The sequence below is a fragment of the Phocoena sinus genome, chromosome 2, assembly GCF_008692025.1.
Source record: "Phocoena sinus isolate mPhoSin1 chromosome 2, mPhoSin1.pri, whole genome shotgun sequence".
NCBI classification, from domain to species: Eukaryota; Metazoa; Chordata; class Mammalia; order Artiodactyla; family Phocoenidae; genus Phocoena; species Phocoena sinus.
In genome coordinates this window covers 84227504-84251859 of record NC_045764.1, presented here as the reverse complement: position 1 = coordinate 84251859, position 24356 = coordinate 84227504, and the positions used below count along the sequence as shown (strand labels likewise).

Here is a 24356-nt window from a genome sequence, read left to right as displayed (position 1 = left end):
AAGAGCTAACACCTATCTTTCTCAAACTCTTCCAAAGTATATCAGAGGGAGTAACACTCCCAAACTCATTGTACGAGGCCATCATCACCCTGATACCAAAACCAGACCAGCATGTCACAAAGAAAGAAAACTACAGGCCAATATCACTGATGAACATAGATGCAAAAATCCTCAACAAAATACTAGCAAACAGAATCCAACAGCACATTAAAAGAATCACACACCATAATCAAGTGTGGTTTATTCCAGGAATGCAAGGATTCTTCAGTATACACAAATCATAATCTACGTGATACACCATATTAACAAACTGAAGGAGAAAATCCATATGATCATCTCAATAGATGCAGAGAAAGCTTTCAACAAAATTCAACACCCATTTATGATAAAAACCCTGCAGAAAGTAGGCATAGAGGGAACTTTCCTCAACATAATAAAGGCCATATATAACAAACCCACAGCCAACATAATCCTCAATGGTGAAAAACTGAAAGCATTTCCACTAAGATCAGGAACAAGACAAGGTTGCCCACTCTCACCACTCTTATTCAACATAGTTTTGGAAGTTTTAGCCACAGCAATCAGAGAAGAAATGGAAATAAAAGGAATCCAAATAGGAAAAGAAGAAGTAAAGCTGTCACTGTTTGCAGATGACATGACAGTATACATAGGAAATCCTAAAGATGCTACCAGAAAACTACTAGAGCTAATCATTGAATTTGGTAAAGTAGCAGGATACAAAATTAATGATGAAAAATCTGAAAGTGAAATCAAGAAAACACTCTCATTGACCATTGCAACAAAAAGAATAAAATAGCGAGGAATAAGCCTACCTAAGGAGACAAAAGACCTGTATGCAGAAAACTATAAGACACTGATGAAAGAAATTAAAGATGATACAAACAGATGGAGAGGTATACCATGTTCTTGGATTGGAAGAATCAACATTGTGAAAATGACTCTACTACCCAAAGCAATCTACAGATTCAATGCAATCCCTATCAAACTACCACTGGCATTTTTCACAGAACTAGAACAAAAAATTTCATAATTTGTATGGAAACACAAAAGACCCCGAATAGCCAAAGCAATATTAAGAACAAAAAAAGGAGCTGGAGGTATCAGGCTCCCTTACTTCAGACTATACTACAAAGCTACAGTAATCAAGACAGTATGGTACTGCCACAGAAACGGAAAGATAGATCAATGGAACAGGAAAGAAAGCCCAGAGATAAACCCACGTACATATGGTGACCTTATCTTTGATAAAGGAGGCACAAATGTACAGTGGAGAAAGGACAGCCTCTTCAATAAGTGGTGCTGGGAAAGCTGGACAGGTACATGTAAAAGTATGAGATTAGATCACTCCCTCACACCATACACAAAAATAAGCTCAAAATGGATTAAAGACCTAAAATGTAAGGCCAGAAACCATCAAACTCTTAGAGGAAAACATAGGCAGAACACTCTATGACATAAATCACAGCAAGATCCTTATTGACCCACCTCCTAGAGAAATGAAAATAAAAATAAAAATAAACCAATGGGACCTAATGAAACTTCAAAGCTTTTGCACAGCAAAGGAAACCATAAACAAGACCAAAAGACAACCCTCAGAATGGGAAAAAATATTTGCAAATGAAGCAACTGACAAAGGATTAATCTCCAAAATTTATAAGCAGCTCATGCAGCTCAATAACAAAAAAACAACCCAATCCAAAAATGGGCAGAAGATATTTCTAAATAGACATTTCCCCAAAGAAGATATACAGACTGCCAACAAACACATGGAAGAATGCTCAACATGATTAATCATTAGAGAAATGCAAATCAAAACTACAATGAGATATCATCTCACACCAGTCAGAATGGCCATCATCAAAAAATCTAGAAACAATAAATGCTGGAGAGGGTGTGGAGAAAAGGGAACACTCCTGCACTGCTGGCGGGAATGTGAATTGGTACAGCCACTATGGAGAACAGTATGGAGGTTCCTTAAAAAACTACAAATAGAACTACAATATGACCCAGAAATCCCACTACTAGGCATATACCCTGAGAAAACCATAATTCAAAAAGAGTCATGTACCAAAATGTTCATTGCAGCTCTATTTGCAATAGCCCGGAGATGGAAACAACCTAAGTGTCCATCATCGGATGAATGGATAAAGAAGATGTGGCACATATATACAATGAAATATTACTCAGCCATAATAAAGAGAAATGAAATTGAGCTATTTGTAATGAAGTGGGTGGAGGTAGAGTCTGTCATACAGAGTGACGTAAGTCAGAAAGAGAAAGACAAATACCATATGCTAACACATATATATGGAATTTAAGAAAAATAAATGTCATGAAGAACCTAGGGGTAAGACAGGAATAAAGACACAGACCTACTAGAGAATGTACTTGAAGATATGTGGAGGGGGTAGGGTAATCTGTGACAAAGCGAGAGAGTGGCATGGACATATATACACTACCAAACATAAAATAGATAGCTCGTGGGAAGTAGCCGCATAGCACAGGGAGATCAGCTTGGTGCTTTGTGACCACCTAGAGGGGTGGGATAGGGAGGGTGGGAGGGAGGGAGATGCAAGAGGGAAGAGATATGGGAACATATGTATATGCATAACTGATTCACTTTTTTATAAAGCAGAAACTAACACACCATTGTAAAGCAATTATACTCCAATAAAGATGTAAAAAATAAATAAATAAGAAAAAAAAAACTCCAAGGACTTTAGGTAATAGAGACTATACAGAGAGTATACAGACATTTAAGAAAAGGAAGCAAACTGAACACCTAAAAAGAACTTTCAGAAATGATAAATACTTGAAATTAAAAATTTAATGTAGCGAGTAAATAGTACATAGAATTGAAGAGAGAATGAATAAACTATAGAAACAAAACAGGAAATTACCCTGAGTGTAGTAGCAACGAGACGCTGAATGAGAGACTTCCCTGGTGGCACAGTGGTTAAGAATCCGCCTGGCAGTACAGATGACATGGGTTCAAGCCCTGGTCCAGGAAGATCCCACATGCTGCAGAGCAACTAAGCCCATGTGCCACAGCTACTAAGCCTGCACTCCAGAGCCCACAAGCCACAACTACTGAAGTCTGCACGCCTAGAGCCTGTGCTCCACACAAAAGAAGCCACCACAATGAGAAGCCTACACACCGCAACAAAGAGTAGCCCCCACTTGCCGCAACTAGAGAAAGCCTGTGCACAGCAACAAAGACCCAGTGCAGCCATAAATAAATAAATAAAGTTGAATGAGAACATTCAGTATATGCCTTGTAGAAGTTCTAGAGAATATAGGAGCAAAACAGTATTGAAAGTGATAATGACTAGAAATGATTAATGAAAGGCATGAATCTTCAAATTTAGGAAATACAGTGAACCAAGGATAAATAAAAATAATACTGCAAGACAACAAATACAAAGAGAAAAGTTTTTAAAGCAACAAGAAAAAAAGATTACCTACAAAAGAATAACATGATGGTAGAACTCCATGGCAGCCTTATAAACAGAAATAATAAAATAGTTTCAAAATGATCAAAGAAAATCATCTAGAATTTGGTCTCTAGTTAAATTATTCAAGAATCAAAGTAAACTAAAGACTTTTTCAGTCAAAGACTTGGGAGACTTCAGGATAAGAGACCCTTGTTGAAAAGTCTACTGAAATATGTCCTACACAAATAAATAAAATTGAATACAAATGAAAAAGTAATATATAAGAGAGATTAGTTTGCAAAAAGGTTGGTAAAGATTCTGGTAAATCTAGCCTGCCCCTGCCCCCTTCCATGGCCACACTGCAAGGGTGCAGTCCTGGAGAGCAAGGTCCAGTCTGGTACCTGCTATCCTTCTCCCTCTCCTGCCATCCATTGCCTCAACTTCCCTCCACCGACCGGCACGCAGAGCCCAGGTCTGTGGTCATGTGCATGGCGGCAGGCAAGCGTGATGAGGCGGGCAGTGCTGCAGCTTTGTACGCTGAGTAAAGGGCTCCTCGCTCCCATCAGAGAACTGACTCAAGGATCTCAGAATCCCAAGAAACAGAGAGTCTTCCACATTCATGAAATTCCAGATAAGTTGCGGTAGATAGTAGGAGCATCCACAAACTGGAGAGACCCCGTGAAAGCAATGGAGGAAAGAAAATTACTTAATAGTTTTTTTGGCTAAGTCACAGAAAGGACTGCCACCTAAGGAGAATGAAAGACAGTTACACTGAAGTTCTCTTACCTTTGGGCAGTCAGCCTGAATTACAAGAGAAATATCTCACTGTTCAAAACACTGTAAGGTTTGGCAGGATTCTTGAGGATCTTGACAGCTTAGGAGTACTTATTTGCTACATGCACAACAAAAATCATTCAGCTAAGATGTCTCCTTTATCAATAGTTACAGCCTTGGTGGACAGGATTGATATGTGTAAGAAGAGCTTAATTACGCCCAGAACAGGACATCAAGTTCAGTGGCCATGTTAGTTGGGTTGGGAAGACGTCCATGGAAGTGAGGATGCATATGTTCCAGTTACACCACGATGAATTTTCCCCTGTTTTGGATGTGACATTTGTAATGGTGGCCCGTGATTCTGAAAACAAAGGGTGGGCATTTGTAAATCCACTCACCCTTGAAAGCCCAGAGGAAGAAGAGCTCTTTAGACAAGAAGAATTGAACAAGGGGAGAAGGGTCGCCTTCAGCTCTATGTCATTACTGAAAATGGCTCCCACTGCTGAGGAGAGGACAACCATATGTGAGATGTTTCTTAACATGCTGGATCCAAAGACTATAAGTTTTTGAAGTTGAGTTTTGCCTCCTAATGCAGTGTGTATGGAGAAACCTTTAGAGAGAGTCATCAAGGAAAAAAAGAGAGAGGGCCCAAATCAATAAAATCACAAATGAAAAAGAAGTTACAACTGACACCACAGAAATACAAAGGATCACGGGACTTACCTGGTGGTTCAGCGGGTAAGACTCCATGCTCCCAATGCAGGGGGCCTGGGTTTGATCCCTGGTCTGGGAACTAGATCCCGCATGCATGCCACAACTAAGAGTCCACGTGCTGCAACTAGGATGTCTGAATGCCGCAAATAAGAAGCCCTCGTGGTGCAGCTACGAGCCTGCATGCCACAACTAAAAGATCCCGCATGCCACAACTAAAGATCCCACGTGCAGCAACTAAGATCCCAAGTGCCACAACTAAGACTTTTCACAGCCAAAAAAAAAAAAGAAGAAGTACAAAGGATCATAAGAGACTACTACAAGCACCTATACACCAATACAATGGACAGCCTAGGAGAAATGGACAAATTCTTAGAAAGGACAACCTTTCAAGACTGAACCAGCAAGAAACAGAAGATATGAACAGACCAATGACAAGTACTGAAATTGAAACTGTGATTAAAAATCTTCCATCAAACAAAAGTCCAGGACCAAATGGCTTCATAGGTGAATTCTATCAAACATTTAGAGGACAGTTAACACCTACCCTTCTGAAACTCTTCCAAAAGGTTGCAGAGGAAGGAACACTCCCAAGCTCATTCTATGAGGCCACCATCACCCTGGTATCAAAACCACACAAAGATAACACACAAAAAAGAAAATTAAAGACCAATATCACTGATGAACATAGACACAAAAATTCTCAACAAAATAATAGCAAACTGAATCCAACAACACATTAAAAGGATCATACAACATGATCAAGTGGGATTTATCCCAGAGATGCAAGGATTCTTCAATTTATGCAAATCAGTCAATGTGATACACATATTAATAAATTGAATAATAAAAACCATATGATTATCTCAACAGATGAAGAAAAAGCTCTCAACAAAATTCAACACCCATTTATGATAAAAAAAAAAAACTCTCCAGTAAGTGGGCATAGAGGGAACCTTCCTCAATATAATAAAGGCCATATATGACAAACCTACAGCAAACATCATTCTCAATGGTGAAAAATTGAAAGCATTTCCTCTAAGATCAGGAAGAAGACAAGGATGTCCACTCTCGCCACTATTATTCAACATACTCTTTGAAGTCCTAGCCATGGCAAGCAGAGAAGAAAAAGAAATAAAAGGAATCCAAATTGGAAAAGAAGAAGTAAAACTGTCACTATTTGCAGATGACATGATACTATGCATAGCAAATCTTAAAGATGCTGCCAGAAAACTACTAGAGCTCATAAATGAATTTGGTAAAGTTACAGGATACAAAATTAATACACAGAACTCTCTTAACACATTAAAAGGAACGCTCCTAAGCTCATTCTATGAGGCCACCATCACCCTGATACCAAAAACAAAGATATCACACACAAAAAAATTAAAGGCCAATATCACTGATGAACAGAGACATAAAAATCCTCAACAAAATAATAGCAAACCAAAAGATTAGAAAGAGAAATTCCAGAAACAATCCCATTTACCATTGCATCAAAAAGAATAAAATACCAAGGAATAAACCTACCTAAGGAGGCAAACGACCTGTACTCAGAAAACTATACGATACTGATGAAAGAAATAAAAGATGACACAACCAGATGGAAAGATATACCATACTCTTGGATTGGAAGAATCAATATTGTGAAAATGACTATACTAGCCAAAGCAATCTACAGATTCCATGCAATCCCTATCAAATTACCAATGGTATTTTTCACATAATTAGAACAATAATTTTACAATTTGTATGGAAACACAAAAGACCATGAATAGCCAAAGCAATCTTGAGAAAGAAAAACGGAGCTGGAAGAATCAGGCTCCCTGACTTCAGACTATACTACAAAGCTACATTCATCAAAACAGTTGGTACTGACACAAAAACAGAAATATGGATCAATGGAACAGGATAGAAAGTCCAGAGATAAACCCATGCACCTATGGTTACCTTATCTATGACAAAGGAGGCAACAAAGTACACTGGAGAAAAGACAGTCTCTTCAATAAGTGGTGCTGGGAAAATTGGACAGCTACATGTAAAAGAATGAAATTAGAACGCTCCTTAACACCATACACAAAAATAAACTCAAAATGGATTAAAGACCTAAATGTAAGATCAGACACTATCAAACTCTTAGAGGAAAACATAGGAAGAACACTCTTTGACATAAATTGCAGCAAGATCTTTTTTGATCCACCTCCTAGAGTAATACAAATAAAAACAAAAATAAACAAATGGGACCTACATAACATTAAAATCTTTTGAACAGCAAAGGAAACCATAAACAAAACAAAAAGACAACCCTCAGAATGGGAGAAAATATTTGCAAATGTAGCAACTGACAAGGAATTAATCTCCAAAATATACTAACAGCTCATGCAGCTCAATATCAAAAAAAGAAACAACTGAACAATATATGGGTGTAAGATCTAAATACACATTTCTCCAAAGAAGACATACATATGGCCTAAAAGCACATGAGAAAGATGCTCAAAATCACTATTAGAGAAATGCAAATCAAAACTACAATGAGGTATCACCTCACACTGATCAGATGGCCATCATCAAAATATCTACAAACAATAAATGGTGGAGAGGGTGTGGAGAAAAGAGAACCCTCATACACTGTTGGTAGGAATGTTAATTGGTACAGCCACTATGGAGAACAGTATGGAGGTTCCTTTAAAAACTAAAAATAAAGCTACTGTATGATCCAGCAATCCCATTCCTGGGCATATATCTGGAAAAAGCCATAATTTGAAAAGATACATGCACCCCATTGCTCATTGCAGCACTATTTACAATAACCAGGACATGGAAGCAACTTAAATGTCCATCAACAGAGGAATGGATAAAGATGTGGTACACATATACAATGAAATATTACTCAGTCATAAAAAAGAATGAAATAATGCCATTTGCAGCAGCATGGATGGACCTAGAGATTGTCATAATAAGTGAAGTAAGTCAGACAGAAAGACAAATATCATATGATATCGCTTATATGTGGAAACTAAAAAAAGGGTACAAATGAACTTATCTACAAAAAAAATAGAATTACAGATGTAGAAAACAAACTTATGGTTACCGGGGGGTAAGGAGAGGGGCATAAATTGGGAGTTTGGGACTGACATATACACACTACTATATATAAAATAGATAACTAATAAGGACCTACTGTATGTATAGCACAGGGAACTCTACTCAATACTCTGTAATGACCTATATGGGCAAAGAAGCTTTAAAAAAGGGTCTATATATGTATATGTATAACTGATTCACTTTGCTGTACAGCAGAAACTAACACAACAATTAACTTACTCCAATAAAAGTTTTTAAATAAATAAATAGCATTAAAAAAAGAAAATCCTAAGATCCCATCAAAGAACTACTAGAACTCATCAATGAATTCGGTAAAGTTGCAGGATACAAAATTAATATACAGAACCTACTGCATTTCTGTACACTAACAACAAACTATCAGAAAGAGAAATTAACACAAAAACAGACACATGGATCAGTGGAACAGAATAGAGAGCCCAGAAATGAACCCACATTTACATGGTCAATTAATCTATGACAAGGAGACAAGAATACACAATGGGGAAAAGACAGCCTCTTAGAGAAATGGTGTTGGAAAAGTGGACAGCTACATGCAAAAAAATCAGACTAGATTGCTCTCTCACAACATGCACAAGAATGAATTCAAATGGATTAAAGATTTAAATGTAAGACCTGAAACCAGAAAACTTCTAGAAGAAAACATAGGCAGTATGCTCTTTGACATTGGTCTTAGTAATATTTTTTTTGCATATAATCTCCTCAGGCAAGGGAAACAAAAGCAAAAATAAACAAATGGGACTACATCAAACTAAAAAGCTTTTGGACAGTGAAGCAAACTATCAGCAAAACAAAAAGGTTGCCTACTAAATGAGAGAAGATATTTGCAAATGATATATCAGATAAGGGGTTAATATCCAAAATAATAAGTAACCCATACAACTCAACATCCAAAAAACAAAAACCCTATTAAAAAATGGGCAGGGGCTTCCCTGGTGGCGCAGTGGTTGAGAGTCCGCCTGCCGATGCAGGGGACACGGGTTCGTGCCCCGGTCCGGGAAGATCCCACATGCTGCGGAGTGGCTGGGCCTGTGAGCCATGGCCGCTGAGCCTGCGCGTTGGAGCCTGTGCTCCACAACGGGAGAGGCCACAACAGTGAGAGGCCCGCATATGGCAAAAAATAAATAAATAAAAATAAAATAAAATAAAAAATGGGCACAGGAGCTGAATAGAATTTTTTCCAAGGAAGACACACAGATGGCCAACAGGTACATGAAAAAATGCTCAATATCACTAGTCATCAGAGAAATGGACATCAAAACCACAATGAGACATCACTTCACACCTGTTAGAATGGCTATTATTAAAGAAGATAAAGTGTTGGTGAGAATGTGAAGAAAAGGGAACCCTAGTACACTGTTGGTGGAAATGTAAGTTGGTGCAGCCACTATGGAAAACAGTATGAAAATTCCTCAAAAAATTAAAAATAGAACTACCATATGATCCAGCAATTCCACTCCTGGGCATATATCCAAAGAAAACCAAAACACTAATTTGAAAAAATACATACACCCTTATGTTCATTGCAGCATTATTTATAATAGCCAAGATATGGAAGCAACCCAAGTGCCCATCAATAGATTAATGGATAAAGAAGATGTGTGGCATATATACACAATCGAATACTAGTCAGCCATAAAAAAAAAAAAAGAATGAAATCTTGCCATTTGTGACAACATGGTTGGACCTAGCGGGTAGTATGCTAAGTGAAATAAGTCAGCCCGCGAAAGACAAATACTACACAATTTCACTTTTATGTGGAATATGAAAAATAAAACAAATGAACAAACAAAACAGAAACAGAGTTATAGCTACAGAGAGCAAACAAGTAGTTGCCAGAAGAGAGAGGCATAGGTGAAGGAAAAATAGACATGAGGGAAATTAAGAGGTACAAACTTTCAGCTGCAAACAAATGAGTCACAAGGATGAAATATACAGTGTGGGGAATATAGTCAATAACTATATAATATCTTTGTGTAGTGATATAGCATAACTAGACTTACTGTAATCATTTTGAAATGTATAGAACTATCAAATCACTCTGTTGTGTGACAAGAACTAACATATTGTTTTAAGTCAATTATACTTGAAAAACAAACAAACAAACTCATAGAAAAAGAAACCAGATTTGTAGTTACCAGAGGCGGGGGGGTGGGTGAAGGAGGAATTGGAGAAAGGTGGTCAAAAGGTACAAACTTGCAGTTATAAGATAAATAAGTACCAGGGATGAAATGTACAACATAAATATAATTAACACTGTTGTATGTCATATATGAAAGTTGTTATGAATAAATCCTAGGAGTTCTCATCACAAGGAAAACTTTTCTTCTATTCCTTTAATTTTGTATTTAAATGAGATGATGGATGTTCATTAAACTTACTGTGATAATTTCATGATTAAATAATTATGCTGTACATCTTATACAGTGCTGTATGTCAATTATATCTCAATAAAACTGGAAGAAAACAAAAGAAAAGAAAGAAAGGGACAGAAAAAGAACAAATAATATCATCCAAAAGAAAGCTGGAATAGTTTTTTCAATATCAAACTAGACAGACTTTAAGTGAAAAGGTATGGCTAAGTATAAAAGATTCCCCTACCATGATAAAAGGAACAATTCACTACAAAGATACAAAATTGCACACATAGCTTCAAATTATGACAATTACTGGAAAATTTTGGCAAAATCACAGTCTTTTTTTATCATATATCTTTCAGTTATTAATCTTGTTAAAGCAAACTAAAACTTATTAAGAGTATATATTCAAACAACACAATTAATGCATTATATTTAATAGACATATGGAACCCTGAACCTAATTTAAAAATTCTTTTCAAGCACACACAAAACTATGACACAAAGTGAGTATCAACACGTACCAAGAATAGATAACATTTGGACCATATTTTCTGATAAGAATGCAGTTAAGTTAGAAATTAGTAACAAAAAGACGACTAAATAAAATTATGTTTGGAATTTTTCAAATGCACCTCTAAATAACATGTTGATGGAAACTCAAAGAAAGTATAAGAAGGGAAATAAAGACCAGAAATTAATGAAATAGAACACAACGGAATAAAGAATCAACAAAACCACAATAAAAGTTTTTATTCTGGTTCTGGTTATCTGGTTCTTTCAGATAACAAAATAGATAAACTTTGGCAAGACCGACCAAGAAAAAACAGATTAGACACAGATAATATTAACAATAAACAAAAGGAGAACTGAGAATTCAATAGAGATATTAAAATGTCAAGAGTATAATGTGAGCAATTTTCTGCCAATAAATTTGAAAATATAAAAAGTTGGAAGTTTTCAATATAATTTTTTAAACCATGCTAAAGTAAAACAAAGCTTTTATAAGATAGAATAGGTAAGTGTCTTCATGATCTTTGGGTAGAGCAATTTGTGGTATTTTCACACAGTGTAATACTATACAGCAATGAGAAGGAACAAACTACAATACATGCAACAATATGAATGAATGTTGCATAATTTTGAGTAAAAGAAGCCAGGCACAAAAGAGTACACACAGTATGATTCCATTTCTATAAAGCACAAGAGCTGGCAAAACCTATTCTGTCAGCAGCCAGTGGTCTCCTGGACTATAAGGGGGCACAAGGGCAGTTAGGGTGCTGGTAATATTCTACTTGAACTGTTTTCTGGTTACATGGGCAGGTTACCTTTACGAAAATTTATTGAGTTTTACATTCATGGCTTGCATTCTTCTATATGTATGTTTTATCTCAATAAAAAGTTTATTTTTTCAAAAATGAAGAAACAGAAACTCCTAAAATAGTCTCATCCTGGCTAAAGCAAATTGAGCAAATATTTTAAAATCTACCCACCAAGAATAAAAATTTCAGGACCAGATAGTTTTTTTGTTTAATTCTACCAGCCTTTCAAAAAACAAGTTATTTTTATCTTCTGCAGACTGTGCCAAAGAATAAAAAAGAATGGCCAGCTTATTTTATGAGGCTAGAAACAGCCTGAGCCTCAAGACAGAAACAGAAAAGAACAGTATGAGAAAGTTACATGTTAGTTTCTCGACTGTGAAAATAGATATAAAAAATGTGAAAACATTTTTAGCAAAGAAAAAAGAAATTAAGTGTTTTATGTTAATAGATTAAAGGAGAGATTCAGGTCAGTTATCTTCAAAATGTGATCTGGGAGAACACACACACACACGTATATATAAAGTTTCATGTGTTAGCACATGACAATGCATTATACAAAGTTGTAGGAGCAGAATGCTGGAAACAACCTAACTATCCAGCAACAGGAGAAATGATAAATAAATAGACACAACGAATTAGTAAATGCAGGTAAATGTATGCACTAAAGCTAATATATCAGTATGGATTAATATCATAAAAATAATGCTGAGGAAAAAAGTTACAGAAGGATATGTACAGTTAATGATACTAGATTTATAAAACATGCAAAACACATTATATCACACATGTGTGATAAAAGTATGAAAGTATAGTATAGACACATAAGAAAGAATGCATGGATATAATTCCCTCCAAATTCAGGACAGAGAAGGGGGGGAGTGGGGTTGTTAAAGATACACAGGGGCTTGATTTTTTCTACAATATTCTATTCTTAACATCTGTGTGCACACTTACTGTATTCTGTTTTCTGTGCCTGAAATATTTCATAATTTTAAAAAGTTTTTCTAGAAACCAATCATCTGAAACGGGTTGAAGGAGGTAAACATTGTTGGTGTATGATCACTATTTTCAAATATTTGAACGGTCATCATGTATAAGAAAGAAGAATGTGTTCTGTTTAACTAACACATATGTACAAGCATTTGTTAACCAAAAAGCCACACACATATTACTATTACTACCTCAGAAGACAGAATTAGGACAAATGGAAGGAGTTACAAGGACGAAGGTAGATTTGTGCCCCATACAGAGAGACAAGTTAACAGTCAGAGGCAGCATAACATGGCAGTGCGAGCAGGACTGTTTGGAGCCAGCCTGCCTGGCTTCAGGTCCTGGCTCTGCCCTTTGTAGGCAGTAGATTGGAGCAGATTATTTAACCTCTGTTCCTGTTTCCCATTCTGTACACTTCACAGGGCTACATAAGGATTAAATGATTGATTATTCATAAAGTGCTTGGTACATAGCAAGCACTATATGTTTGTAAAATAAATCAAACAAATCTGGCAGATAAAGAGCCTTCCTTGTAAAGCAGGAAGCTCTTTAAGGGCTTATTCAAAAGCTGGATAAATCTCTGTTAAGGGTGGTGTGGAGGTAATCCTTCTCTTCTGGTCTGAGTACTTCTCAAACTTCCATATGCATTCAAATCACATGGGGATCTTGATAAAATGCAAGTTTCTAGTCAGTAAATGTGGGGTGGAGCCTGAGATTCCTTATTTCTAACAGGTGTCTCCTGGGGACGACACCTTGAGTAACTGAGCTATGGCTGGCCTTTCCCTAAGACCATACATCTTAGTTTCTAAGATGCTTAGTTCTTGTTTCTGATCAATCATCAATTTGCAGCAAATTCTAGATATATTTCTCTTTCAAAACCAATTTTTACCCTTCAATTAACAAATAATTTAAACACTAAAAGGATTAAGAATTTATAGGAAGCTTGGGTGACTCTTTTTATGTAACTGTAGATAATTACCACGTAATTTTTTATAAATTCTGCTTTTGGATTTTTTTTGGAAGCAGAAACACTTATAATGAGATGTTAAAACAGTAAAATATGGGGGGGCATATCATTTTGGAATTCACATTAGAGTTTATTATGATAGGGAAGAGGATGTCACTCTAGATCTCCAAATTGGCGAGTGAGAGAAGGAAAATCATATTTAAGGGCAGGATAAATTAGAAAGGAGAACGTGAAGGTTTGAAGTAAAAAGGAAAAAGTAAAGAAGGATTTTTTTTTTAAAGTTTGAAGTATGGTTCTGAGAGATGTTAAAGAGAAAGACCAGTGGGATCAACATTTTATATTAATTCAGTGATAAGCCCAAAAGGGAAATTAGACTTCAGTACACTGGAGGGCTCTGGTGAATCATACTGGGCTCCAGTGGGAGCCCTGCCCATCTGACACTGGACACAACTGGACCTCCAGGTTCAACGGAAATCTGAATGTTCTGAAGCAGATCTTTAACACTGTGATCCAGAATAGAAACCCAGAAAATGTCCTGTTGCTTGGGGTGGTTGATGTTGTGGGAAGTTCTAGATGATTTGGTCTGAATTATACTCCATGCTTTCTTTCCTTCAGGGAACCCTCAATGATGACAGTTGATTTACAGCCAAAGGGAACCCCCAGAGTTTCCTTAGGACTGACACACACAGGTAGTGAGTCTATGACTACCGTGTCCCTAGTGTTTGGGGCTTTCACCATAGAGGGGCTCATGATTATTCAACATAAAGCTACTGGAACCGACTTCTGCTGCCCCCAGAGCACAGCTCACAAATGTCCCTAGATCTGAAATAGCCTGTCTCTACTATTGTTACAGTATTATTTATTAGTATAAATACTAATAAATAAATACTCTGTAATATTATAGAGTAGAGGGACAGTGGGGAGGCAGCATAGAGGACATTGTATTCTTTGATGTATTCTTTCACTGCTCTACTGTTCAAGGTCAAAGCAGGGAGTTTCCAGGCTCTATATTTTGCTTTAAAAAGGACAGTATAGGAGAAGTCAGGGAGAGATAGAAGTAGTAGTCATTCAAACAGATAATTCTACAGTTTTCTTTAAACCTGTGTTACTTTAAATAGTTTCAGTATTTTACTCACCACCACTGCACAGAGGTTATATTTAGGATGTTTCCGAAAAATTGGACAAATGTAAGGAGTAAGGTCCAAGTTAGTGAGCGGGTAATGAATATCTGTCCTCAGTTTCCTTTTCGTTGTACCCAGAATGTCAAACCTGCAGAGATATAATAAATGTGTAAAATAGAAAGTAAGTTTGTGAACCACTCATGAATGAAGTCCACATACCTTCACAAGTTCTAAGTATAGTTAAAAGTAATTTCTTGGAAAGATTATTTGGTGTAGACTTATACATAAATTATTTTTTTCTTATCTACATATATTTGAATCTCCACAGCCAAAACTGAGGCTGAAGTGGGCCAAGAGCCTGAGTCAGGGAGTGAGACAGGGTAGAGTCAATCCAGCGGGAGAAAAAGAAAGGGATAAAGCCAAGCTCAGCATCGGGGGGAGTAGAAATCACATTGATAACTTCCAGAAGTCTTCCCTCCGTCTGATGCTGTTCACTCTAACCAAGCTGACTCAGCTTTTCCTTATGCTGATTTCAGCACACACTGTCTTCGCAGTGTCCTGTTTTCCAACTTGGAGGTTTTAATATATCTTTAATAAGATAAAATTTTGTGAAAATCTTGTCACATTCTCTATGTGTTATACAGATCAGCAATTCCCAAACCTGAGTTCGTATCAGAATCACCCCAGAGCTTTTTAAAGAATAAATTATGTTCATTTTGGAAAAACAGCTGGTTTAGGTCAGGGGAAGGGAAATTACTGGGTGAGGCTGAGATATTCTTGTGCCAGAAAGCAAGAAATCTTGTTTGCAAAAACTAAGGGAATATCATATCATATGACCCAGCAATACCATGCCTAGGTATCATCTCAGAAGAAACAAAGACTTATATCCACACAGAAACCTATAAGCAAAATTTATAGCAGCTGTATTCATATCTGCCCCAAACTGGAAACAACTCAAATGTTCATCAACTAGTGGATGGATCAACAATTTTGGTACATTCATAAAAGGGTATACTACACAGCAATCAAAAGGAAGGAACCATGACTACATTCCACAACATGGGTTAATCTCATTGTGCTAAGTGAAAGAAGCCAAACTCAAAAGGCCATATATGATATAACATACGACATTCTGGAAAAGGCAATAAACATGGAAATCAGATCAGAAGTTTCTAGGGGCTGAGGGTGGGAGAAGGAATTGATTATAAAGGAATATGAGAAAACTTTTTGGGGTGATGGAAAGAATCTCTGTTGGCAGTGATGGTTACATTACATTTGTCAAAATTCATAGAACTATTTAAAAGAAGGATACATTTTATATATGTAAGTAAACTTAAATTAACTAATGGGGTCACAGGAGCTGGCTTGAAGGGGATCCCACTGGCCAACTTTGAACAATTTGAGCATGGAGAAGAATGATAATAGTAATGGATATTAAACCAATTAAGTTTAAAAATATCCACGAGTCCAGAGTGATACTAGTTACAGTGGGGAAAACTACTATACCTTTAAATGGTGAGATCGTATAGTCACTACCTTAACTAAGTGATCAAATTAACATTACCAGTAGTGGGACAAACTTTTACTATCTGCCTCCTGATGTAATGTAATGACAAGTCCATAACATCAGCTATGGCAAATTCTTGCTAAAAAAAAAAAAAAGTTTAGCCTAAATCTAACTATGGGGAAACAATTAGACAAATCCAGGATGGGTGACATAATCTAAACAAACTCAAAATGAGAAAAAATTGTTCAAATATGAAAAAAGAGGGAAGGAGTCTTCTAGATTAAAAGAGACTAAAGAGACAGCCAAATGCAATGTATGACCCTTGACTGGATGCTAGATTGGAAGAAAAGTTATGAAAGATATTTTGGGGATGGGGGAATTTAGATATGGACTGTATCTTGGGTGATATAAAAGTATTGTTAAATTTCTTGGGCTATATGATAATGGTGTGATTATGTAGGAGAATGTCCTATTCTCAGGTGATACCTGCTGAAGTATTTAAGCATGAAATGCCATGGTGTTTGCATCTTACTTTAGACGGTTCAGCTAATAAAATGGAAGGGAGGGCTGGAGGGAGAAACAGACAGGCAGGAAGAGCAAAAGGAAATGTGGCGAAGTGGCCCCAACTAATGAAGATTCTAGGGTATATGGGTATTCATTATATACCTTTTCAAACTTTCTGTAGATTTGTAACTTTTAAAAATAAATATTGGGACTTCCCTGGTGGCGCAGTGGTTAAGAATCTGCCCGTCAATGCAGGGGACACGGGCTCGAGCCCTGGCCCGGGAATATCCCACATGCCGCAGAGCAAGTAAGCCCACGCTCCGCAACTACTGAGCCTGTGCTCTGGAGCCCGCGAGCCACAACTACCGAAGCCCGTGTGCCCTAGAGCCCGTGCTCGGCAGCAAGAGAAGCCACCGCAATAAGCCTGCACACCGCAACCCACGCTCCACAACTAGAGAAAGCCCACACAGCAACTAAGACCCAATGCAGCCAAAAATAAATTTAAAAATACGGCTTCCCTGGTGGCGCAGTGGTTGAGAGTCCGCCTACCGATGCGGGGGACCCGGGTTCGTGCCCCGGTCCGGGAAGATCCCACATGCCGCGGAGCGGCTAGGCCCGTGAGCCATGGCCGCTGAGCCTGTGCGTCTGGAGCCTGTGCTCCACAACGGGAGAGGCCACAACAGTGAGGCCCGTGGACCGCAAAAACAAAAACAAAAAAATAAAAATAATAACTGAGTGCGGTGTGGGGGGGTGTTAAAATTTTAAATAGTGATTCTTAGATTCCACCTCAGACCTGTGCGAACAGAATCCCCAAGGGTGGAGCTAGGGAATTTATTTATTTATTTTATAACATCTTTATAGGAAATTTATTTTTTAAGAGCACTCAAAGTGAGTGCCAAATGTCCATCGACAGTTGAATAGACAAACAAAATATGATGTACATACATACAATAGAGTATTATTCAGCTATAAACAGGAATGAACTTCTGGTACACGTCACAACAAGGATGAACCTTGGAAACATGCTAAGTGAAATAGGCCAGCAAAAAAGACAAATGGTGTGTGACTACACTTATATGAAGCATCAGAACAGGCAAATTTATAGACACAGAAAGTAGACTGGAGGTTACCAGGGGCTGGGAGGGAAGAGGAATGGGGAGTTATTGCTTAATGGTTCCAGAGTTTCTGTTGAGGGTGATGAAAAAGTTTTGGAAAATCGATGCACAATATTGTGAATGTAATTAATGCCAGTGAAATTATATACTTAAAGTGGCAAATTTTGTTATATATATTTTACCACAGATTTTAAAAAATTAATGTAATATACTCAACACCATTGAATTGTACACTTAAATAGGTGAATTGCATGGTATGTGAATTATATCATGATAAAGCTGTTCAAAAAATCTTCTCACAAAATGTCAAAATCCATACCTTTTTAAGTGAAAGACAATTATTTTTGGTGCTTTAGAAATATTGGCCTTTACAGCTGTTTCTTGCTTGGTTTCGCAAAAGGAACAGTAAATTTGGTTGTTCCAGGTCAGTGTGTCTTGTTGAAAAAAACACTGGAGACAGTCCTGTTGAGGGAAGAAGCATTTGGTGACCAAACTGAATCCACTTCAACCTGGGGTCCTGTCTATATTAGAACTCTGAAAGAGCTGCGGAAATGTAATTCTCTGTGCTTTTCTCCAAGTCCAAGAGATGCCAGTGCTGCAAGCTGCAGCTTGGATATAGTCCACCTGGCAAAGGAGGTGCTGCCTTCTCACTGAGTTATTGAAATAGATCCAAATGTCCATCTCATTTCTAATCTCTGAATCAGCATTTTAACATTTCTGGTTTGTTTTGGAATAATACCAACTATGCAATTTCCACTAACCAAGTCAGGCAGCTGCTTTAAGTTATTCATCTCATCAGAAAAATGATCTGGGGACTGAAAAATGACCGTATCCCTGTATTTGGGGGTGGCCCATAATAAAGACAGCAGAACAGAGAGAATTAGATCTCATGCCCACAGGAGACATCCTCAACCAGCCAGGCTCCCTGCTCTGCAAACCATTAACCTAAAGAGGAAGACGAGCACAGATTGCCAGCACCTCACTTAGAGGCTTTGGAATTCATCTTCAGTAGTGTTTAGCAGTTTGATCTGAGAACAAAGCCCAGTTCTGAATAAGTAGTAGGATTATTTTCTCTAACTCTGGTATTTCAAGACTTTTAGCAATTTAAGAAGAAAAATATAAATGTGTGTTTTCCTGCAAGGAAACTTATTGCTCCCTCCCTCCTCACAGTTCCCTGGCTTTTACTGCCACCTACCACCCACCCCTGCCCCCGACTTCCACCACTCCTCTGTTTACAGATTAACTTTTGGTATTATGGTAAAGAAAACTCGAGAGGTAAACTAAGGCACTATTCCATTCTATCTTACCCCCAGATTCCTCAGCTTTTGTCCAAAACATAAGAGCTCAAGAATAAGAGTCAAACTCATTTCCTAATATGTACCTACAGACCTCTGGGATGAGAAAGGGCCATAAAATTTTTATAAGTATAAATTCGCTATATGCACCAAGCCATCTCAATAGACTGTATAAAGCCCACCCATCTTTCCAGTTTTACAGTGAGGCTCTTTCACTGAGCACATTTAGAGATACATCTGAATTCATAGTAACTTTTGGCTGTATGTCACTTTTCTACAAAATGTTCTCATCACGGGTTTCCAATTTTTTTAAGTTATAAAGTAGCTCCCCTCATACTAGAAAATGTAGGAAACAGCCTTGGAAAACCCAGGGCTGGGGTAGAGAAAGACAAAAGAAGTCTCATGGAGTAAGAATCCCTACCTGAAGAGAGCACTCGTATTTGGATGGAATGGGGAGGGAGAGGACGGTGAAGACTTCATTCTTGTAGGTACAGTTCTCACACTTTAAACATATGATGCTATAATTGAGCTGCCCTTCAAACAGCCGGGTGATGATGGAGGACTCGTTGGCAATCATCTTCCTGCAGAATCTCGGAATAGATCTTTTTTCATATGATCTTCTTCGGTGGTACTGAATAAAGGAACAAATTCACCCCAAATCAACTACTGGTTATCAAAATATTTTTAATAGAATGACCTGATTTTTCTAACAGAATGCTACCCAAAACCACTTAGTTTTGGATTCAGAAAATAAACAGAATAAGATCTTCTTAAGAGCATATAATATGTGTGATTTCTGATAATTCAGTTATTTCCCTCTTTAAGTGAACCTGAGGAACGAGGACACCCTAACCCTGGTAAAACATATATCCATGGTGCCATAAACTGACAGTAAATGATAATGTGATATAGGGTCCTGCAGGCAGTTTTTCCTGGGCTGAGGGTAAGCTGCAAACTAGCTTCTGGTCATGCAAGCTGATCTAGAGGTAAGATAAAGGAATTGGATCTCTCCTCCAGTCCCTTCAGGTTACGTTCCTTAGTCTCTTCTTTTATTGTTAGAAAATAATTTTTTAAAGAGCAAATCTTAAACTCCAAGGGCAGCCCAATTTCACTAGCCTTGTAGCCTGATTTGAATCTAGCTGATGCTCAGGAACAGTATTTCCGGGAGCATACCCTGACTGGTGATTCTACAGCCTCAGCAGAATATACATTCTGAAGGTGCTTTAGCTCCACAGTCAGCTATGTTTTGGAACTGTGCACAAAGCTCCGCTTTGGCTGCTTCTTTCATCACACCCACCTGCCCGTGTCTTCCCCCTGACAGTAGTTTGATGCCTCTAACTCCAAGTTTAACCTTGAGAACCAGAACGCTATTTATTTCAGACCGGTTGCAGATGAGGACCTCAGTGATTTTTACTGACCATCACCCTCCCCTCTGGCTAAAAAAAGTGCTGCTGTGAATATTTCAGTAAAAATTAAAAATGGAGCTGAGGATTGCAGATGAGAGGGGTTAACAGTAATAGTTTGTGGTCTTTCATGATAAGTGTCTCCTGGCTATGAGGTAAGCTAACAGCAGCACAAAGACACTGCATAAAGTCTAGGGCATATCTTTGGAGAGTGTGGTCTCAGATCAAGGCTGAAGGTAGTGAGTCTTATAAATAAAGGCAACCACCTTAGTAACTGGCAATTTCATGTTTTATTAAATGTATGTCCTAATCCAGTGAAGAACTCAGGTTAGACACATTTAGTATAAAGATGAAACTGCAGTTTACAGATCTGTCCTTTCACCTTACACCAAGCTTAATATATCCTCGTGTTTGTAGCTACCAAGAACACTTGTTTTAAATTGTAAATTTTATATATTATACCTCATGAGGAATATATTTTTATAAAAAAATGTAATTTTCACTCTAAAAAATAGTCAATGCAGATGTTACTGCCAAGGGAACTAGACCAGTGGTCCCCACACCGGCTGATTACTGGAAATCCCAAGTGAGTTTTCCCAGAAGACAACGCAGGCATTCTAATTCAATAACACCAGAGGGCCTAAGAAGCTGTGCCATAAAATCTCCCCAGGTGATTCCGATAAACAGCCAAGTTTGGGAAATACAGGCCCATTCAAATACTAACTTGAATGTTCCCCATAGTGACCCCAGCACCTGTGCTCAGCACAGAGTAGGCAATACTGACTGAACAAATAAAAGAATGAAAAGTGAAAGTTGCTGATAGAGCTAAAGGTCTATTTCAAGGCCATTAATTCTACTTACCTTTTTCAGAGTTTCATGAAGTTCATTCAGGACATAAATCAAGAATTCCTGAGCATCTTGCTGCGTTTTTTTCATAAATGCTGGGTAGAGTTTGCCAAAAGCTGACCAAAATATTTCTGGTGAGACACAGTCAGAGTCTCCAAGCCACATGTCTGTCATCACGTAGGCAAAAGCAGTGGCAACCTCACTGCAATCCCTTGGAAGAAGGAAGGGAAATGATTCCGGCTAAGCATGTGGCATCAGACCCCAAACAAAGCTTCATTCATTTCTTGGTTGACCTTCCCATTTTACACACCCTAGAAATGGGATCTGGGGCACTGCAGCCTCTCCTAACTGGTTTAGCCCTTCATAGGGATTCTAGAGGGTCCCTTCCCTAACCTCACCTTGGAGAGCAGGGGTGAGGGCCCGGCTGCAGGGATGGCAAATTGTCTTACTTTTTTTTTTTTTTTTTTTTTTTTTTTTTTTTTTTTTTTATGCGTTACGCGGGCCTCTCACTGTTGTGGCCTCTCCCGTTGCAGAGGACAGGCTCCGGACGCGCAGGCTCAGCGGCCATGGCTCACGGGCCCAGCCGCTCCGCGGCATGTGGGATCCTCCCAGACCGGGGCACGAACCCGTGTCCCCTGCATCGGCAGGCGGACTCTCAACCACTGCGCCACCAGGGAAGCCCAAATTGTCTTACTTTTGAAGAGCGGTAATGTACTTTCCAGAGAGAAAGTATTCCACCAGCGGTGAGATGCTGCAGAGACACTGTAAGATGGCATTCATGTAGCATGTGTTGCCCAGGTTCTGCAGACCAGTCACGCCCTGGAAATGGGGCTGGTTCTCATCAGCCCCATTAACTGGAAAGGGGTCATAGTGATCTGTGCACTCTGTGCTGTGTTGGTGCCACATGGAAAGAAAGGACAGCATTTTGAGGAAACAAAATACGTACAAATGAAATAAGGCCATCTCAACCTAATGACACAAAGAAGAGTCCTTCATAAGACTTCCACCAAACACATTCCCTATCAAAGACAGAAGGATTCGGACTTGGAGTCTAAAATTGCATTACTTTGTTTGGGACTCTTTGAACAGTGCCTGCGGCCAAATAAGCAGAGATAAAGTTTCTTCCTTAAACCAAAGCAAGAGGACAGAAAAATTTGGCCTTTCAGAGACCTAGAAGTGCTTTGCTAAAATGCAGACTTCCTCTCTAAATATCAAAGTATTTCCTTTTTTGCTGGGCAAGTAATTTAATTATTATTACCAGTAATAATAATAATAGATAGTAGTTAATAACAATAGCTATCTTGTATTGACCTGACACTATGTTAAGTACTTAACATGAACTTTCCCATTTAATTCTTTCAACAATTCTATGGGGTAGGTACCGTTATCTTTAAATCCTGTTTTACAGGTGAGATATCATGTGTAAATAAATGGTTTCGTCATTTGCCCACGGTAATATACTAAGGCATGTGCAGTGGCACACAGAGAGAAGGGATATCTATCTATCTATCTACCTACCCATCATCTGTCTGTCAAGAGTTATTTGGATTTATATATCAAATATTAGGAGTATATATGTGTGTGTATATACATATATATGCCATATATATATTTGAGAGCATAATATATACACATATTAAGAGAATATATACATATATTAAGAGCACATATGTGTGTATGTTATATATGTATATATAATACATACATATATAAACACACACACATACATAGAGGGGGGAGAGAAAGAGCATTTAGTTTAAATTTTGATGGTCACTTACCAGCTACATGATCTGGGACTCATATCTGTTTCTCATCTATAAAATAGGAATAGTGTTACCTGCCTTATAGGATTATTGGATTGTGAGGATTAAACAATGCAAGGAACGAGGCACAGATTACATAGTTAATGGTAACCTAAAAAAATTTCTTTAAAGAAATGACTGATCCAGGATGTCCTTAACAGTAGCTACGGAATTCGTGTGTCCATGTGGATCAACCAGACCTGCACAGAGAAGAGGGTCCTCTTCTTTCCACACAGAGCTTCCTTTTGTAATTTGGCTACTGTACCAGGCAGCCCAATATCTTCATCCTTTTAGGTTTTCTTTCCACATAGTATCTAAAATTGGGACTCCAAGAGACAGCTACCTCATGTCAGTACCTCTACTTACAATTCTGCCAGTTTGAAAAGTGCTTGCTTTTACACGGAGGGACACTTCCCCTTTTATTTACCAATGTCACAGGAGGCCCTGGGCTGTCACTCTTTAGGAATAACTATTGGCTAGATATTAAATAACATCTTCCCATCCCTTCCCTTTGGGAGACCTCCAATGGGTCAACCCTGAGGAATCCATTCAAAATTCGGCATGTACCTCATGACCCCTTTAAGCATGGCTTCCCCCCACCCCACCCCAGCCCAGCTAAACTTATCTAGAAAACTGTAGTAGATAGAGGCTCACAGGACATAGTAGATACCGAAGTCATCTGCAGTGAAAGGCTGTTGTGAAGCCATTTTAGTGAAACAATGTTGGTCTTTCACTTCTATTCAGGAGCTACATCTAATCCTTTTAACTTCATTTCTCCAAGCCTGTTACTTTGGTTCTTCTTGTTTGTAATAAACAACTTACATGTTCCTTCCTACTTTCAGTAGCTGCAAACTGATTTCATCTGTACTTCAGGTACAGATGGAAGGTACTACAGGTACCTTCCAACTTGGATTTCCCATACATCATAATCCCTTACATTACACTTCAAAATTCTAGAATGCTGCCTGAGATACTGTTACTTGGTTGCTTTAAAACTTAAAAGATTAGATTTCAGAGAATTAACTGAACATATAACCTCTCTTCATCTTTCCAAGTTTCTCTTG

General features: G+C 38.0%; 1 protein-coding gene and 1 pseudogene across 1 annotated transcript in view; one reads left to right on the top strand and one right to left on the bottom strand.

The window, feature by feature from the left end:
* Window positions 1–24152, bottom strand: part of USP50 (ubiquitin specific peptidase 50) — a 32494-nt gene extending 8342 nt beyond the window's left edge. Inside the window, exons 1-6 of the mRNA XM_032622781.1 lie at window positions 23947–24152; window positions 22185–22379; window positions 21506–21701; window positions 19663–19872; window positions 18266–18408; window positions 14836–14968 (exon numbers count right to left, since the gene is read on the bottom strand). Coding sequence (XP_032478672.1) covers window positions 14836–14968; window positions 18266–18408; window positions 19663–19872; window positions 21506–21701; window positions 22185–22379; window positions 23947–23999 — 930 coding nt within the window. The 5' untranslated portion in view covers window positions 24000–24152. The remainder of the gene's footprint in view (window positions 1–14835; window positions 14969–18265; window positions 18409–19662; window positions 19873–21505; window positions 21702–22184; window positions 22380–23946) is intronic.
* Window positions 3761–4975, top strand: LOC116748991 (annotated as a pseudogene).
* Window positions 24153–24356: the final 204 nt, after the last annotated feature.